This window comes from Ursus maritimus, unplaced genomic scaffold (assembly GCF_017311325.1).
Source record: "Ursus maritimus isolate PB19 unplaced genomic scaffold, ASM1731132v1 scaffold_6, whole genome shotgun sequence".
Classification (NCBI taxonomy): Eukaryota; Metazoa; Chordata; class Mammalia; order Carnivora; family Ursidae; genus Ursus; species Ursus maritimus.
In genome coordinates this window covers 24,239,340-24,258,057 of record NW_024426774.1, presented here as the reverse complement: position 1 = coordinate 24,258,057, position 18,718 = coordinate 24,239,340, and the positions used below count along the sequence as shown (strand labels likewise).

General features: G+C 53.5%; 1 protein-coding gene across 3 annotated transcripts in view; it reads left to right on the top strand.

Annotated features, from left to right (window-relative positions):
• GALNT14 (polypeptide N-acetylgalactosaminyltransferase 14) overlaps nucleotides 1-18,718 on the top strand; it is a 201,824-nt gene that overhangs the window by 158,761 nt on the left and 24,345 nt on the right. For all 3 annotated transcript variants that reach the window (XM_040623060.1, XM_040623061.1, XM_040623062.1), the window contains 6 exons: nucleotides 4,618-4,685; nucleotides 5,815-5,880; nucleotides 6,034-6,155; nucleotides 13,753-13,840; nucleotides 14,560-14,644; nucleotides 17,356-17,459. In XM_040623060.1, coding sequence (XP_040478994.1) covers nucleotides 4,618-4,685; nucleotides 5,815-5,880; nucleotides 6,034-6,155; nucleotides 13,753-13,840; nucleotides 14,560-14,644; nucleotides 17,356-17,459 — 533 coding nt within the window. The remainder of the gene's footprint in view (nucleotides 1-4,617; nucleotides 4,686-5,814; nucleotides 5,881-6,033; nucleotides 6,156-13,752; nucleotides 13,841-14,559; nucleotides 14,645-17,355; nucleotides 17,460-18,718) is intronic.

The window sequence follows — 18,718 nt, the reverse complement described above, 5'->3', positions numbered from 1 at the left end:
GCTGAGCTTTATGGTCTCCAGAACACATTACATCTCACTTCAGTTGGAGTCCCCTCCGGAGCCTCTGAAGTCAGGGGTGCATGAAGTGAATGGAGGCCTAAAGCCACTGGGCTAGGAAGCACAGAAGCCAAGACTCAGCTTCCTGACTTCCTGGAGGGACGTGGGGGGCAGCTAAGGACACAGCCCCCGCGCCTCTGTCCACCAGCCTGATGAGGGCTGCCCCAAGGCCCTGTGCACTGTGCTCCGAAAGGGGGCTTGCGACCCATCCACGCCATACTTTTCAAAAGGCCCCCAGAAAGTGCCAGACCATACACCAAACTGCTGGGCGCTTTGCCAGGAGAGTCCGTGGACCTATTTCCTGCTTCTGAGGAACTTCTGATAGAAGCCAGGCCCCCAGGCTCAGATCCAAGTGTGATACATGAAAATAGTGGAATGAGGGGAGACCTGTGTGTGAACAGACAGGCTTTTATATCAAAAGCAAGATGAAGGTGAATATTAGGGGTGGAAGCAAGGAAGATTGCTTCTAGAAATGCCCATGGCAGGTATGATTTGCCTTGGGATTCTCTACTTTCCTTACCCTCCCTGTCCTGACGCACAAATAAATCACTAGCACGGAGGTGGGACTGAATGAGGAGCACTTCCTATCTTACTTTGTCGTCAATGCAAGGATCTTCTCTGAGGTATCTTTCATCCTTCATGTTCCAGAATTCTGATGGCTTTGCTTCCAGGCTCTCACAAAAAGACACTCAAGGGGAGGACTGAATGTACCCTCTCTTCCCCCTCCCTCCCCCCAGTACTTGGCCAAGCCTTTGTCCCTCTGCCCATCCCTGCCCGAGCCCTCTGGCCCCCTGAGCTCCTGAGTTAGCTAGGGGCTGCGGGCTGGAAGGGCACACATGGGGACGCTCAGAGCCAGGCAGAGGCCTGATGGGGGGAGGGAAAGTGTCACAACCCAGATCAACGAAGGACTTCTTTCACTTAAGGAGAGAGAAGACAAGCCCTGAGGAGTGGTTTCTCTTGTCTGGTATTGCAGTGGGTCCCTGGGTAGATGTGAGACCCAGGGCTGTCCCCTTCCTTTTGGGGCATCCTTCAACCCTACATTTCCCGTGGGGGCTCCAGAGCATGTGCAGTTGATCTCTTTATATCCTGAATCTCCTTATTGTTGCTTTTTTGTAAAATCCTGGAGTTAGAGGAGTGGTTTCTTAGGTAAAGGTGGATAAGAAATGGGACCCTGGGGCCTGGTCTGCTACCAGCTATGTGACCTGGACAAGTTCCTTGACCCCTCTGTCTCAGTTTCCTTTCCTGTAAAACAAGAGCTGCTGATAACCACCTCACATGATTATGGGGAAGAGGGAGTTCAGGTAGGTAAAGGCCTCGCTGCAGCACATGGCACCGAGGGAGCCCGTGCAAGGGACAGCAGGTGTCAGGATGCCCCTCCAGCCAGGGCGGGCAGCAGTGCTGTGCGGCTCTCATACCTGAGCCCACATCAGAAGCCCCTGCAGCCTCCTAGCCCCAGGTGTTCTAACGCAGTAAGTCTAGAGTGGGGCCCACGCATTTGCCTTTCTAACGAGTCCCCAGGTGACATAGAGGCTGCTGGCCCTGGGACCACACTTTGAGAACCAGTACCATCATTATTATCCATACGCAGATTCCAAAAGCAGCCGCGGTGCCAAGCTCAGTGCTAAGCACCTTTCATGCAGCTGAGGAAGTTGGGGTGCTGCAAGTTCAGTAGCTAAGTACCTACATACCTCAGTACCGAAGCTCTCAAGCCAGCGTGGATAGAGTACTTGCACCCAAGTCAGCCCGGCTTCAGAACGACCAAAGTCAACTGTCAGCCGGCCTCAGGTCTTCATTCACCTGGGGTTTATGGAGCATTTGATAAACCCTGCCTGCATACAGCACCGCGGAGCTCATGAAGCAATTTCAAATACATTTCCTCATTTCATACGTACAGAAGCCTGTGAAGTAGGTCAAGTATTAATATCGCCTGCCTTTACAGGGAAAATGTAATTACAGAGGAAAACGAAGGCTGGGAGTGGCCTGGCGTCTCGCTCAGGGTGGCACAGCGGAGCCGCCCGGCCTCCCACGCTGCTCACACGGCCGTGCCCGCCGCTCGCAGGCTGCTCCGTGTGGGCCCCGCCGCACGGGCACAGCGGCAGAAAAGTCAAAGGTGGGGGAGATGCTGGCAGCACAGCTACCCTCGGGCAGAGAAGTGAGCCGTGTATAAGGAGACTCCGTTCTAGAATACCTCCCAGGCAGAGTGGGACCCCGGTATGCCAGTGAGGTGAGCGCTCACTGTCACGCTGAGGCTGTAGGGAAAGGACAGGGACCAGTCATGGCGGAGAGAGGCGGGCTGGTGAAGCTGCCTGGAGGACAAACTGGGGACAGCAAAGTGAGGGGGGGAACGGAGCAACCAAGGGCAGGGTGGTGGGAGTGGCAGTGGATGTGCAGAAGGAGGGCCCTGGGGGGGGGGGTCCTCTGAGGCCAGGCCAGCTCCCCTGGGCTGGACTTGACCTTTCTCCTCTGGCCACCCCAGGAGCCCAGAGCACGTGCCCCTCGCAGGCCTCGCAATCCGGAGCCGCGTTCCTAGAGCCCCCGCTATCACTCCAATTGCTCTGATCAGAGGAGCAAAAACAAGCCAGGTGTTACCAGGAAATGGTCTAATTAGCTCTTAGTGCTGACGATTTCTGGGTGGTGGTTTTTTTTTTTTAAACCCTGGACATTTTTTATTCGCTAATCATCTCTCAGTTCAACCCGCACAGAGCTGCACGCGATTTACCTTTTGATGTTCACAGAAGAGAACTCTTGAATCTCAAAGAGCCGGCAGGGATTTAGGGGGAATCGCATGCGGAAGCTGCCGCCTTAATCAAACCTCATTAGAGGGTATTCTTCAAGCAGGTTTTCCCTCTCTTGCTGCCTCCCTCCCCCCTCCCCTGTCTGATTAGAGGACTGGTTATGGGGTTGGTGTGTGTTTTCTTTGGGACTGTCAATTGATCCCATGTGGCGAGGGTCTCCTCCCACCACCGCCTGCCCCTCCCTGTCCCCACCTCCCAACAGCCAGCTCAGGGCTTGGAGTCAGGGTTCCTCTCCCACCTTATACTAGTTGCCATGGTGAGAATTAAGGCTTCATAAATAAAAGTAGCTCCAGGCAAAGTTCTCCTGGAGAGTCTCTGCATCCTGCTTACACAGGGCTGCTCACCGGAAGCAGGGCTCAGATCAGCCCTCCTGAGGGAACTCACAGCGCCTCTACCAGCACCATCCGAACCCCTCTCCAACACACACAGGGCCACGGGCACCCTACAGTGGGCAGTATGGCCTTGGAAGGTGCCCGAGGAACTGAGTGGTCTGGGGCGTTCGGATGTGGAATACGGCCTGAGACCCCAAAGGAACATGGAAACGCAGCCTCTCCCTGTAAGCCCAATTCGCAGTCCAGGCTGGCACGTGAAGTCAATGCCAAGTCATTCCTGCTGCACATTCCTGCGACAGGAATTGCTGCTTTGAGCCAGACATGGTGCTAAATCCTCTAGAAACATTTTCTCTCCAATTCTCCCAATGACCCAGTGAAGTAGGTACTGCTGTTCTCTCCATTTTACAGATGGGGCTTCTTACCGCACAGAGCAGTAAAGGAACTTGCCCCAGATCACACAGCTTGTAGTAAGGAGCTCCTCGACTTCGAGCTTCTGGAAGGCAGAGCAGACTTCCCCTTGGTTCCTTGTAGACCCAGTGCTGAGCGCAGAGGAGCTGGATAGTACCCACCCCTGGAGGAAATGACAGGCCATGGCTCTGGGCTGGCCTCTGGCAACGCAGAGAGTACTGACAAGGACCCTGCTCCCAGGGACAGGAGTGGACCAGTGGGGCCAGCAAACCAGCCCTCAGAGTCAGGCGGGTGAAAGCCGCAGGAAGTGGAAGCAATTCATGCCAAGTAGTGGGAAGCTGTTAGGAGGTGTGGTGAACGGGTCCTTGTGGCAGAAGAGGGGCATTTCGGGCCACGGCATCGAGGGAGACCTGGGGCTCTCCGTTATGAACAAGCAGGATGCCACCAGACGAGGGCCCTGGGCATGATCGTGTCCAGATCGTGGAGAGCGAGCGTACTGAGGGTTTGGGTGGAGATGGTGGCAAGACCCTGGGGAGGCTCAACTTAGTTGTTTGTGTTAGTGAGGAAAGCCACATGATGAGAGATCAAATCGAGCCTTCAGAGAGCTCACTCTGGAGGCCCTGCGAGGACGGCCTGGTCAGGTCAAGGCTGCTGCAAAAAATTGGGCAAAAGTTGAACTGGGACAGAGGTGTAAGAGGTGGAAGTGGTTTGAGTGACCTTCTCCAGTAGAACAGGCGGGTCCGGTCACTGATTTTGTATGGGGTTTGGGGGCGGCGGCGGTGGGGAAGGGCGGTCACTGAGGATGACTCCTGGGTTCCCGACTCCATGGGTGCGTGCGGTGGCATTCACTAGGAGAAGGCAGGGTCGTATCCCAGGGGCTCACAGGTCAGCAGTGTAACGGCACAAGCCCTTTGGTTGCCCTGAGTTTTCATTCCTCAAATGTGATGATGTCTATTTAAAGCTCGGGTTAATACATGCATTTGTCACTAGACGTCATAATCATCTCCCCTCCTTCCACCTCGCAGTGTATTAAACCGCACGCCGATGAATCTGATCCAGGAGATCATATTAGTAGATGACTTCAGCAATGACCGTAAGTATCTTCATCCCCTTGCTCTGTAGATACAAGTTCCCAGCCCCCGCATAACAGGCAGAGGCCACTCCACTGGTTCTCCAGGGAAGGGGGAAAGCCTGGCTTTGTAGCAGGTACGGAAGACTTTGAGTGTCCCTGAGGGGCTCAAGAGGGAGATAAACCTTACCTTTAAAAAAAAATGTCTTGGATTCTCTGCTGCGAGTCTTTGAGGACCTACACAGTAAATTTAGTAGATCCATGATTGTTGGTGTGTGTGTATGTGTGTGTGTGTGTGTGTGTGTGCGTGCACGCGCGCCCCTAACCTACATTCCTGGACGTGGAAACCTTTGGAGGATTGACCCTGGGACCCAGAGCCCAGGGCAATTTATAGCGCTAGAGGTTCCTGACTTGTATCTGTGGGAATCGCTAGCCTGATTGCAGGCTGAAACCACCCCCTCCTTTCATTCCCCTCGGACTGGGTGGGCTCCGTGGGAGAGAGGGTAAGGTTGGTAAACCAGCGAAACAAAGCCAACATGGTGGGGTCCCAACGTGGAGTTCAGAGGATTGGTGAATCAAGCAAGTGATGGGTAAGCTGTCAAGCCAGAGATAAGCCGGGGGTCTCCTCCTGCCCATCCTGGCACGTTCCCCTGAATGGTGGAGAGTTAAGCCGTCTCTGTGTGATGGGATACCCTGAACAGATCACTTAACAGATAAGGTCTCCAGGATCAAAAGCCCATGATCAGAAAGGAAACTCTGAAATTTATCTCATCTATTGTGTGGTCTCCCAGCAGTTTTTGCTAGAACCCATTAGAGTGAGCAGGACTCTTATCTCATTTTTTTAATGGTCTGTAGGAAAGGAGAAGAGTCTCCAGGTGATCGTACCAAGAATTCCCATGTGGGAGTGCTTCCTAGTAAGCACACAAGTGCTGCTATGTGACCGACCTGCACCAAAGAGGCCACTTTGCATGGACTGGGCCACGTTGTATATCGATAGCAGTGGTCGGTCAGCCTCATCCAAAGCCCACAACCACCCTGGAGTCAGGACAGGGCCTGCGGTGGGGGCAGGGACAGCAGGCTGGGCTGCCTTACCTACTCTCCGGGTTCATGTCCACCGCCGGGTGCTCACACCACAAACATTTTGTCTTTGCAGCTGAGGACTGCCTGCAGCTTGTCAAGTTGCCCAAGGTGAAGTGCATACGCAACAGCGAGCGGCAAGGTAGGTCTGTGCAGCTGGGCGGGGCCTTGGAGTGTGGGTGTGGGGGCTGGGGATGTGCGTTTAGTGTGCAGGGAATGTCGTGTGGCTCCTCTGTGAGCTCTCTGGAAGACGGAAGGACAGGGGCGCCCACTTGCCCATTTGTCGCTACCACAGGTCTGGTCCGGTCCCGGATCCGGGGCGCCAGCGTTGCCAAGGGCACCACTCTGACTTTCCTGGACAGCCACTGCGAGGTGAACAGGGACTGGCTCCAGCCCCTGCTGCACAGAGTCAAAGAGGTGAGTGGGGCAGACTGAGGGTCACAGTGCTGCGCCCCCACCTCCTCTAGGCTCTCTCAAGCCAGCACTTCACATACGCCCCCAGGCCCTCTGGGAGAGGGGTGGGGCTGAGTGCTGTCCCTATGTGATAGATGGAGACACTGAGGTAGAGCTGCCTGCCCACTGTCACACAGCAGGCGGTGGGGCGGCAAAGCCGGGGAACTGTTCTTTGTATCACACTGGCACCTGCAGCAGGCCTGTGAGTGGGGTTGCTGGCAGCTGCTGATACATGACCCCTGCAGCTTTTGGGTGAGAGAACTGCCCAGAACTATTTCTCCCAGACGATAGAAGGTTCTGGAAAGGGAGCCCTGATGAGTGCCTTTCGTGACAAGAAGGCAGCGGAGGTGACTGGGCCTTGTCACCCAATTCCTGAGACTTCTGTCTTCCCTCCACCCATGCGTCACCCTTGCCCAAAGGCCGAGGCACGTGGGCAGAATGCCGAGAAATCTGAATTCCTGGCCTCTGCCAGCCCTTAAATTGCTCTGGAATTCCGTCTGCTTCCTCACTCCATGTCTCAGTTACTCCTTTTGAAAATGAGAAGAACCTTCCCTTAATGTTCCGGTCGGATTATATATCCCACAAAGACCGTCCGCCCTGTCCTGATCTACAGAAGGCTCTGTACTGTAGGGGCTTAGCATTTGTGCCCTTCCTGTCCGCCCTGAGTCACCGACTCCCACAGCTGCTCCGTGAAGTACGAGGCCGCGTATTTCTCACATACCCATTTCACAGATGAGGACGCGGTGTCGGGGGAATGGCGTGACTTGGACTGATTTTCCCTGGCGGCACCACACGCGCCTGAGCCCCCACCGCCTCTTCGCCGTGCCGTGGTGATTTCCTCCTTGCTCTTTGTGGCAGCTTCCCTGCTCTTCCCCGCAGAATGACCGTATTGAGGACGAAAGAATCCGTATGTGTGAACTGCTTAGAGAAGTGGGAAATCCTTCCCAACTCTGTTCGTTCCAATGAGAGAACCTCGGCGGGTGTGCAGAGCTCTCACACGTGGGCCCAGATGCGAATACCCGTCCCGTGATCGCCTGCCCCGAGATTGGGAGAGGCGCTTAGTGCCGTTTAGGAAAATCCTCTCTTCCCCTCTTTCTGGCACAATCCAGGTGAAGAGGTCTGCACTGAGAAATAGTAGATTATGAACAGACCGTTTAGTTGAGGGGCTTTGCCTGGCCCTAGAGGCCCTTCCAAATCCTCCCCTTGCTGTGTCCCAGACGGGAGGGGATGGGGGGGCTGAAAGTGCCAACCCTTTATCATGTGGTTGGCTCACCCCTCCACCCCAGAAACAGTCACCTCATTAGTAAAAGCTCAGGTTTGGTGAGAAACGATTGCTGTGAATCACGAAGATGCCTGTCACCCCATCACTCAGGAAATCCCCAGGGTTTCAGAAGGTCTTGTTCAGTGAACCAGGAACAAAGGCCAGGCGTAGATCTCTTCTATATCACAACGTCACAGTATAAGCACATTTTTAATTAAGCTTTTATTTTAATTCGAGTATAGTTGGCATACAGTGTTATATTAGTTTCAGGTGCATAATACAGTGATTCAACAATTCCGTATGTTGCTCGGTGTTCATCACAACGTGTGTACTCGGAATCCCCTTCCCCCGTTTTACCCCTCCCCCCACCCACCTCCCCTCTGGTGACCATCAGTTTGTTCCCTGCTGTTAAAGGTCTGTTCCTTGGTTTCTCTCTCTCTCTCCTTTGCTCATTTGTTTTGTTTTTTAAATTCCACATGTGAGTGAAATCATATGGCATTTGTCTTTCTCTGACTTATTTCAGTTAGCATTATGCCCTCTAGATCCATCCATGTTGTTGCAAATGGCAAGATGTCACCTTTTTTATGGCTGAATAATATTCCTGTGTGTGTGTGTGTGTGTGTGTGTGTGTGTGTGTGTGTGTACCACATCTTCTTTATCTGTTCATCAGTCGATGGACGCTTGGGCTGCTTCCACATCTTGGCTATTGTAAATAATGCTACTATAAACATAGGGGTGCATGCATCCCTTTGAATCGGTGTTTTTGTATTTTGGGGTAAATACCTAGTAGTGTGATGACTGGATCGTAGGGTAGTTCTATTTTTAACTTTTTCAAGCAACCTTCATACTGTGGCTGCACGGTTTGCATTCCCACCAGCAGTGCACGAGGCTTCCTGTTTCTCCCCATCCTCTCCAACAACTGTTGTTTCTCGTGTTGTTGATTTTAGCCATTCTCACAGCTGTGAGATTGTAGCTCATTGTGGGTTTGATTTGCATGTGCCTGATGATGAGTGAGGTTGAGCATCTTTTCAAGTGTCTGTTGGCCACCTGTATGTCTTCTTCGGAGAAATACCTGCTCAGGTCCTCTGCCCATTTTTTAATTGATTGGTTTTTTTTGGTGTGAGTTTTATAAGTTCTTTATATATTTTGGAGGCTAACCCTCTATCAGATAAGTCATTTGCAAATATATTCTCTCAGTCAGTGGCTTGTCTTTTAGTTCTGTTGATTGTTTCCTTCACTGTGCACAAGCTTTTTATTTTGATGTAGTTCCAATAGTTTATTTTGGCTTTTGTTTCCCTTGCCTCAGGAGACATATCTAGAAAAAAATTGCTGTCCAATGTCGGAGAAATTACTGCCTGAATACCCAGTTTATGCATTCCTCTGCTAATAGACATTTTGGGTTGTTTCCACCTTTTTACTATTGTGAATAGTGTTGCTGTGAACATTACTGTGTAAGTTTGAGTACCTGCTTCCAGTTCTTTGGGGTCCATACAAATGAGTGGAATGGTGGGCTCACATGGCGGTTCAGTGTTTGACTTATAGGACGCCCCCCCCAGGCTGATGTGGCCCTGCAGGATATGTTGGGGGCCTTGCTTTCCTCAGATAGCCTTAATGAACCTTTCCGCCCCAGGGCCTCAGAGGCCATCACAGAAGCCCTCTCTGAAAAATGCTCTCACTCCTACATCCCTGGCCAGCCTCACCTGCAGCTCAGAGAAACCTTCACCTCCTCCTTCCTGCATGTGAGTGCTGCTTGTAGCCCAGGCGCCTGTTCCCATTTGGCTCCAAGATAGAGCTCATCTTCCCAGGCTGAGCTGCCAGTCCCCACCACTGTCTGACCTAAAGCTTTGGTAGCAGAGGACTGGTCGGACAGACCCGGGTCTGTGGTCCGACTCTGCCCCTTGCAGGGGCCACAGCAGCCTCCGTGGGGTGCAGAGACTTTTACTAGGCCCTGATTCCTGTTGGTGGAACATTCCCCTGAGACATCCCCTTCAGGACAGGGATGTGGGCGTGTGTCAGCCTGTGTTAACACGTGTCTTTGTATGTGTCTTGTCTCAGAGTAAAACGTGATTTGTCTTGTGAGTGGAAGTGGAAATTTTAAGCTGTAATTGGAGTTTGGGATTTTCAAAAATAGAAAGAAATAAGAAAGAGCTGGGCTTGGGCTGTCAGAAGCCGTCCTCAGCTGGTCTCGTCCACATGGAACCCTCTCGATGTCCCGTTTCTTCCCTTCGGTTACGCGACAATACTTGAAACAAGCACCAGGTTGGTTTTAATTTTTTTAACAGAGGCTCTTCCCACCGCTCCTTATCTACATATTTCTTTAGTTGGAAAAAAGATTTTGAGAAATTTCAATCCCTGTAGCATTTGGTAAATTTATATAAATAATGGCTTACATATGCTTCAAAGCCTTTCACACGCCTCCCTCCTTTGTTCCATCCAAAAGCCCTGTGAGGAAGGCACGGTAGTTTTGCAAATAATAATTTGTCTTTGCTTTATAGATGAAGAGACAGTTCCTCAGTGTGTGCTGGTGTGTTCAAGGTGGCATGTATTCTAGGTGGCAGAACCAGAACAAGAACCCACGTCTCTTGTCACCTCCTTGAGGACCCCTCCTTCTCCTGCACCCCTCCCCCCAGGCTGCCATCGAAAGCCTCTGTCACCTGTCCCCCACTTCCCTAGACTGTGAGGCCTTACTCCCTTGTACTCACCACAATTCCTAAACTATAAGAGGTGCTTGGTAAAGCTGGTTGACCAAATGAGTGAATGATCTCTCTAGGAGGTTTTTTGCTTTTTTTTTAAATTTTTATTATTTTTTTTAGAGGGATGGGAGTGGCAGAGGGAGTGGGAGAGAGAGAATCTTAAGCAGCCTCCACACCCAGGGCAGAGCCTGACGTGGAGCTTGATCTCACAACCCTGAGATCATGACCTGAGCCGAAATCAAGAGTTGGACGCTTAACCAAGTGAGACACCCAAGTGGCCATCTTTTGGAGTTTTTTGAGGGCCCGTTCACAATGTGGTTTTAATTATATGCGTGGGTGGAGAAAGGAAAGGTATCCCGCAGGGACAATTGATGCCCATTGGCTGGTACATTCAGCCTCTGTCGTTGCTGGGCTTCTGTCCATGGGGCAGGGCTGGGGCCCGGGCTCAGATTTGTGTTGGGGAGGGGGGTAAAAGGGGTGCAGTCCTGGGTCTGTCAGGGGTTCGTCCAGCTGCCTGATTAAGCCTACCTGTGGGCCTAGCCTTAAAGACCAGCCTTCCGGAGCACAGAGGCAGGGACGCGTGGTGGGTCTGGGTGTCTTTATGGAGAGTTCCTCTATCCCTGAACCCGTAGGAGGAGAGGCCATCTTTCGCAGCAGTAAGGGACCCACCTGCTTTGCTGCCAGCCATTGAAATGGTGTCCTCAGAGGGAGTTAATCGACAGCCTCTTTAGCCAACACTGATGCATTGCCTGCTGCCCAGCAGGCTGTGGGTTGGGGGGGAGGTCAACACAGCTGGAGCAGTTCCTGACCCCCTAGGTAACTCAGAGAGCTTTGTGTTGTGGCTTCAAGGCTCATGTATGAAATCTTAGGCAGCTGCTTTTAAGGTCACGGCCCCACACAGTATTTAGCCCCAAACATCCCTCATCACCTCTCTGGGCTCCATGACTCAAGCAGACACCACACATAAGCTGTGACCGGAATAAAAAAAAGGCAGGAGCCCTCAGAACTTATAGGGAGAGGGTACCAGAGCCGGCACACCCTGGAGGCAGGTCCATGGGCGGCTTCTGGGGAAGGCTGCGGCCGAGGTAAGCAACCAACATTTTAGTTGGCATTTCATTTTCCAAATATTGAGGAGAAATTAAAAAACCAGGATTGCGGTGGTCCCCGAGACCACCCTCAGGTTCAGTCATTCACTGGAAGGGCCTGGAACTTAGCAAAGCTGTTATATTCATGATTGCCGTTTAGTAGAGCAGGTGGGTACGGGTGAAAATCCTCAGTGGGAAAGGTGCATAGAGTTCCAGGCACAAGCTTCCAGGGGACCTCCCAGTGGGGTTGTACAGACAGCATTTCCTTCTCCCAACAGCAATGTAGAACGACACGTACAGATCATTGAGAAACGGGGGAGCCCACCCGGGCCTTGGCGTCTGGGCTTTCTGTTGGGGGTCCGTCCCATAGCCATGGCTGACCCCTCATGGTCTCCGTGCTCCTCCAGAGGTCAGATCGAGCTGGCACCACACAGCCCAAGGGCCTTACCCTAAGTCACAGTGTTAGCATAGACTGTCTGGTATATCCCAAGGCTCCCAGGTAAACACTCTTAGAGGCAGGACATTCGGATGGCTTAGAAGTGACTGCCCAGAAGCCGGGCAAGGGCCACGCATATCTGTGGGCAGGGTGAATCCTTTACTGCACAGCGGTCTTCGTAAGGACTTAGCAAAGCTACAGAGACCCCAAAACTCAACAAGCAAAAGCAAAATGAGAGCTTTGTCAGACTCACAGAAGAAGTTCAGTCTGAACTTCTGAGAACATGTCAGAATTCAAGTCATGGGAACGTCTTCGGGGTTGTATGGGTAGGTATTGGTGTGGATGGCTGGGCTTGCCCATGCTGTGTGCACGCACGTGTGCACGCACACACATACACACACACACACAGACGCAGGATGACAGTGGCCAAGAAGCGCCTGGAGAGCTGAGGCAGCTGGGCAGGTGCCGTGTTGACCGCGGTAGAAGCATCTGTGCATGTCCCAGAGGTAGGAGCAATGCATTGAAAATGAGCGTTTCTTTCCACACGGGCCACTCGGCTTCCGAGGTACCTTGTCACTGTCAGGATGAGTCACACGTGGAAGCTGAGGGCCAGATGAAGTCTGTGAACATAAAAGCAGGCACCTGGTGAGTCTGAGCTTAAAAGAAGAAGACAGCCTCATTTGGGAGAGAGATTGAACCGGGAAATGAAACGGCTGCAGGGAGAAGCAGAGGCTCGTGCCCATGCTGGCTGGGGGGGGGGGGTACACCGAGGACTACAAAAGTGGCCCTGCCTGATTTGCGCACACCTGCTGGTGCTCCCAGGCTGCCTGATTCCCACTTGGCTGCGGAGTGGCCTTCCCACTGCCCCCAGGCCCTCCTCCTGCAAGTCAGGTACAGGGTGTTCACCCAGAGCAGGGAAGACTTTGAAAATCTTTGCATTGCCTTGACAGCCCCCAGCACTGGTGAATATGTCTTGCATATTTTGAAAACGTTTCCTGGGTGGCTTTGATGCCTGTGGACAGGGTGGCCTGCAGGATGCAGCAAGTAAGGGAGCTGGAGAAGGAGACACAGGCCCTTTGTGGAAGGTCTTGAATGCCAAGCTGAGGAGTGTGAACCTTGTCTTCCAGGGAGCTCAGGGTTTTCGCGGCTCAGCTGCAGAGTGAGATTTTCCTATTGGAATGACAACGTCCCCGGCCACCAAAGGGAAGAGGGTGAGAGAAGGTTAGGAGTCCACCGCGGTTTGCCAGGAGTGAGGGGAAAGGAGAGGCACGACACGCTCAGAAGAGCAGTTTCGGAGTTAGAATCGGCAGGACTGATCTGGGTGATGCGCGGAGGCGAAGCTGCTTTTGCTGGGGTGGCAGAGGGCTACACGATGGTTCTGTTAGCAGAAATAGGCAACCGAGGGAAAGGAGCATGCTTGGGGAGAAGACGATGAAGCCATCACTGAAATCCCGTGTGAAATCCACATGGAAGGGGTCAGTGGTCTTGTGGGCCCGAGTCTGGGAGCAAGGGGGGTAAGTCCGGGCTGGAGGCACAGATTGGTGAGGATCGCGGGTGACATCTGAAGGTAGGAGTCTCCGGAGATGCTGTTCATTGCTTGCCCGGAAACAGTGGCATCGAATGAAAATATTTGGGAATTTCAAGCTGCTCTTCCTGTGGATATGTAGCTTTGCCTCATGCGACTGCTGGCTGAGGTCACCTTCCCGGCTGCCTGTGGCCTCTGCCTCCCGAGAGCCCACGGGAAGGACCTCCGGAGCCCCCTTCTTCCTGCCTTCCCCTTTCTCAGTGTTCTCACTCTCCAGCCACCCCTGCTGTGTCCCCACCATGCTCAGATGGCCGTTGGGTCTGTGAAAGCCCCCCAGGAGCCAGAAAAAGGCTCATAGCATTTTAGGCACTGGAACTCGAGAGGTCATAGCATCCAGTGCTCCGTTTCATAGATGAGAAAATTGAGATCCTGAAATGGAAGTGCTTGGTCAGGGCCACAAACCCAGCCTGGCGTTACCAGGCTGAGGCCCTCCCCAGCCCGCTGACTCCTGGCCTGGCTCCTTGACGCCACTGACTGAGCCCGGAGTCTGCTGTCTTACAGGACTACACGCGGGTGGTGTGCCCGGTGATTGATATCATCAGCTTGGACAACTTCAACTACATCGAGTCCGCCACGGAACTCAGAGGGGGTGAGTGGGACCAACGCCTTCTCCCCAGTGAGGACTCACTGCTCCCCCCGGTCGGCACTTTCTGGGGGAGAATGGGAAGACGTCTGCTAGTGGTTTGTCTGGAGCGTCCAGCCCTGTGTCCTGTAATGTCAGTAGCTCTGGTGTGGCCTTACCACCAAGACTCTGAGTGGAATGGCCAGGGGAGCATGTGGGACACATTCAGACCCCAGAGCTCAGGCTCCGACATGGGCTCGCTCTGGGACCTGAGAATAGGAGGGAAGTCAAGGACCTCCCGGCTAGGTGGGGCCTGACCTGTTCTAGCATCTCAGCAGTGGACACCACACGCTCTCTGAGTCCCACCATGGTTCTGCTCAGGGCCTAGTGCTGGTCCCCCAAGACTGATTTGAGGTGATTCAGCTCCATAAAAACCTGCTCCTACCTTTCCTAAGGCTCCTGGCCAAGGGCCACACCCATAACCGTCCATCCTGCCCCCGTTGGACTCTGTTGAACCTGACTCTGTCGTCTGCCCTTTATCCCCTAACTCTGCCCAGCAGAGAAGACTCAGAGAGGCGACAGGAGGTAGAAAGAAACTCTGAGAGGGAAATCCGATGGCCTTCTTGCTGATCAGCCTGAATGAGACCTGCTGTCTCCAGGCTCAGCTTCCCCGGATGTGTTCTAGAACACAGCTTCTAGAAAAGGGATGTGTCGTGCAAATCAACTGAGTGGGTGTTGTGTTCTAGGGTTTGACTGGAGCCTCCACTTCCAATGGGAGCAACTCACCCCAGAGCAGAAGGCTCGGCGTCTGGACCCTGCTGAGCCCATTAGGTAAGTGAGGCCAGCGGTGGGTAGGCAGATCCGTCACCACTGGGTCCTTCCCACTGCCACATGGTATAGGAGACATTCCACATTAGAGGCTCAAAAGACTGGGCAGAGACCAAGAGAACCCTTTGCCAGGCCAGCCCCACCTTGCCCTTACTTGAGGAGTTTCTGTCTTCAAGGAGACTTCTCCTAAGGGGACAGAGGCCTGAGAAGACGTGCACTGAGGTGTTGCGCAGTGTGGTCCTCCCACACGCGTGCCACCATGTACTTACACTTCCCATGAAACGTTGGAGGGTCCCAGAGGGTCCTGCTTGAGCCGCTGACGGGGGAAAGATGGTCCCTTCGGGCCAGAGCAGAACCACTAGGTCTTGGATGTCAGGATTCAGCCCAGGAAGGTCAGGTCAGCACTGCTGGGAGTGGGGCCTGAGATGGAGGCCTGGCCACCGCTACTTAGTAACAAACATGCCTGCTCTGTCCTGTGTGAGAACATGATGGTCACAGGGACTCTGGGCTCTTTTGCAGACCTGTAGATGCTTTGTCCTGGTTTGCATTCTCCCTTCATGTGGGAGACTCCCAACAGGCGGTGGCAAGATGGCCGCCTGGGGCTCGGGGCCTCTCTGGGGGCCCAGGGTAGACTAGAGCGTCGTGTCTGCGTGGTGGGGGAGTCTGTGTTCTCAGCTTGGCGGGTGTGGTCTGGATGTTCCTACCTGAGACCAGCACACCTGCCCCAGACCTGCTGGGGATCTCCACGCTGACACTTGTCTGCCTTGGGTGGGGTGTTAGGAGGGTAAGAAATGCTTGGAGAAGTACAGAAAAGGTCACTGGGGTGCAGTCTCTCTGGCCAGTGACAGGGACGCCCGGATCCTTCATGGACATCTCTGTGTCTCTGGACCTGCCACGTAGTAAACGTTGGGTCATTTGCACTAAATTAACTTAAGTCAGACGGAGAAGCAAAGAGCTAGGAAGAGCCGAATGCTGACACTCCCGACAGATGTGTGTGGTCAGGAGAACTCTGCGGGGACCAGTGTCTCACCCACCTGCCGGCCCCTACCCCCTGCTCCAGCCTTCACCAGCTAGAGTGACGCCGAAAGGGAGTTGGAGCCGGACGGCGTGCCGGCTAACACCTGTATTTCTGAACCTTCTTACCACACCGAGCACCGTGCAGCACACGCAGCTTCTCAGTTACTCCCCGGGGCGGCCCCTGGTGTGCCAGTGGACCAAGTCAGGGGCAAGGGCGGCGGTGCTGGGGCAGCTGCCTCAAGGTTTTTCCCTTCTCAGTCCTAGTGGTGGGGTTCTCAGGGCAGGTTCTGTTCTTGTGGGAATCTCTCTCTCATCAGAGAACCAGCGTCTCCCAGGATTAGGTCAGTTCTCAGGAAAGGCGTTGGGAGACCTGGTTTCTTGACCTGCTGTCCGCCAACTAACTGACATGGGAGAAAACTCCCTTTGCCCTGTGGACCCACTGGATAAGGGACCAGGTCCCTGTGGGCTCATCCACCTCTCCCTGCTGTTGATCCTTCTAGAATACGAGTCCCTGTGCTCACCATTATCTGGCTGGACTCTGCTGTCCTCGCCTGCCTTCCTTTCCAAGTGGCTTCTCTGGAATCTCTCTCAGCAGCCAGAGGCAGGGGAGGTGGGGGCGGGACCCCAAGGAAGAAAACGAAGTTGAGGGTGTGTTAGTTTGCTGGGGCACCTGCAGCGACATGCACACAGGGAGTGGCTTATCGACAGAAATGTGTCGTCTCGCAGCTCTGGAGGCTGGAAGTCCACAATCGGTGTCGGCAGGTTGTTTCCTTCCGAGGATGCTGCCAGCCTCTCTCCTTGGCTTGCTTTTCTTTTCTTTTCTTTTCTTTTCTTTTCTTTTCTTTTCTTTTCTTTTCTTCTCTTCTCTTCTCTTCTCTTCTCTTCTCTTTTCTTTTCTTTTCTTTTCTTTTCTTTTCTTTTCTTTTCTTTTCTTTTCTTTTCTTTTGAGATCACGATCTGAGCCGAAACCAAGAGTCAGATGCTTAACCAACGGAGCCACCCAGGTGCCCCTCTCCTTGGCTTTCAGATGGCCGTCTTCTCCGTGTCTCTTCCCATTATGGGCTCTCTATGCACGTCTGTCTCTCTGGCTCAGCGTCTCATTTTTATAAGGACACTGGTCACATGGGATTGGGGTCCACCTAATGACCTCATTTTAACTTGATTACCTCTATAGAGACTCTCTCCCCAAATAAGGTCACAATCTGAGGTACTGGGGGTTAAGACCCCAATATATTATTTTAGGGTGACATAACCCCTCACAGAGGGGTAAAGAGAGAAGAAAAGGGAGAGAGACCGATCTCAAGAAATGGATGTGCCGTTAACGGGTGCTGCCTCAGTCCGTCTCCTCTGCCTGGTCAGCGGCCCACCGCCTGGGTCCCAACAGCGGAGCCCGGGCCTGTGGGAGAGGCCAGTGGAGGATCCCCAGGCCGTCAGAACAGCGGGCTTCTGAGCAACTCCAGCCCCCCACAGAAGGCATGCTGATGAGTAAATTAGCCTGTCTGCGAGGTCAGGAGACTTAAAATCAAAAGGAAAAACCTTGGAGCATGTTCTTGTTTGCGGTAACACACGGGCCCTCCTAAAGAGGAAAAGCAGTGGGGAGAGCAGAGCGTGGGGCTCTGCACGGCCAAGGCAGATGAATGGGCTGGTGAGCTCTCCTCCCTCTCTCATAAGTTCCTCTTTTCCTTCTGAATGCGTAGGACTCCCATCATCGCTGGAGGGCTCTTCGTGATGGACAAATCCTGGTTCGATTACCTGGGCAAATATGACACGGACATGGACATCTGGGGTGGGGAGAATTTCGGTGAGTCACTGTCTCTGCGTCCTGGGGCTGGTGGCACCTGTGTCCTGGGACCACATGCACCTGGGATGGGGGCCTGGGACAGGGGCAGTAAGTCACTCCTTGGGGGCAAGGCCAGGTGGGGCACGAGAGGAGTATTTGCCGGGACGCTGGAGGTAATAAGGCATTTCTCCATGGGGAAAGCCTCTCCGGGGAAGACCGTCAGGCTCTAGTTGACATGCAAAAGCCAGGAAGACTAAGCAGGCTGTGTTCTAATACCTCCTTCCCCCACGGGGGCTGGGAGCAGGGAAAGGAAGGAACCTTGGCCGTGCCCAGATGGGGCTGGGAGTTTGACAGACCCAGCTGTACGGATTTTCACAACACCCCCATGTCACACTTTGAACACACGAAGCGGCTGCAGGGTCACTCAGGGTTAAGAGCTCCATGGGCAGGTCCCAGACTGCTCTCTCTCCTGGTATACACCGTGGCCAGACGTGTTTGCAGTTTGGGAACCTGTGACCTCTTCCACCCTCACCCCTTTCTCTCTCACTAAAGGGTAAGGGCCAGACGCTCCCAGGCTTCTGGAATGACTACCCCAGACCCTCTTCATTAACCCGGCGCTGAGTGCTGTGTACACGGACGTTTACCAAATATTACAGGGGTCACCGTCAATCCTCTTCATCCCCAAGCTCTTTCTACCTCCAAATCCCCAAGTTTAGTGCTCCCAGCTCAAGCCTGCCTCAGGCAGGGATTTGGCTGTTTTGTTCCCAGCCGTCTCTGGTGCTTTGAATAGTGCCCCCGTGAAGGAGGCTTCCCTAACTACTTGTTCAGTAAAGCACTGGAGAAGAGCAAGAGGCTGGCGTGTCACCGGGAGCGTTCGGCACGAGTCCCCACGCGGTGGCGCGGCCCCAAGAATGGATGACCCGTGGGGCTTGTCTGGGCGTTGAGCAGCAACCCCATGCATTGTCCTCTGCCATCGTTTTCTCCTGTCTCTGCCTCCAGAGTGTTTTATGGCTTTCTTCCTCAGTCACTAAGAGTTATTTTCCAGAAATTTATGGCTGCCCGCCTGACCCACAGCATCTGTTCTCCCAAACTGGGCAGTGTAGAGAAATCCATCAGACAAGTACAGTTCTTGCCATTCGGGGGCCGGACTGTAAGCTCAGCAAACAAGCAGAAAACCCCAAATCCCCGAACCAAACTGATTCCCCTTCCTGGCACCCAGTCCTGGAACAGAATGGGGAAATCTGGTACGGCTTTGAGATCAGCGCTGCCTGTATGGGCCC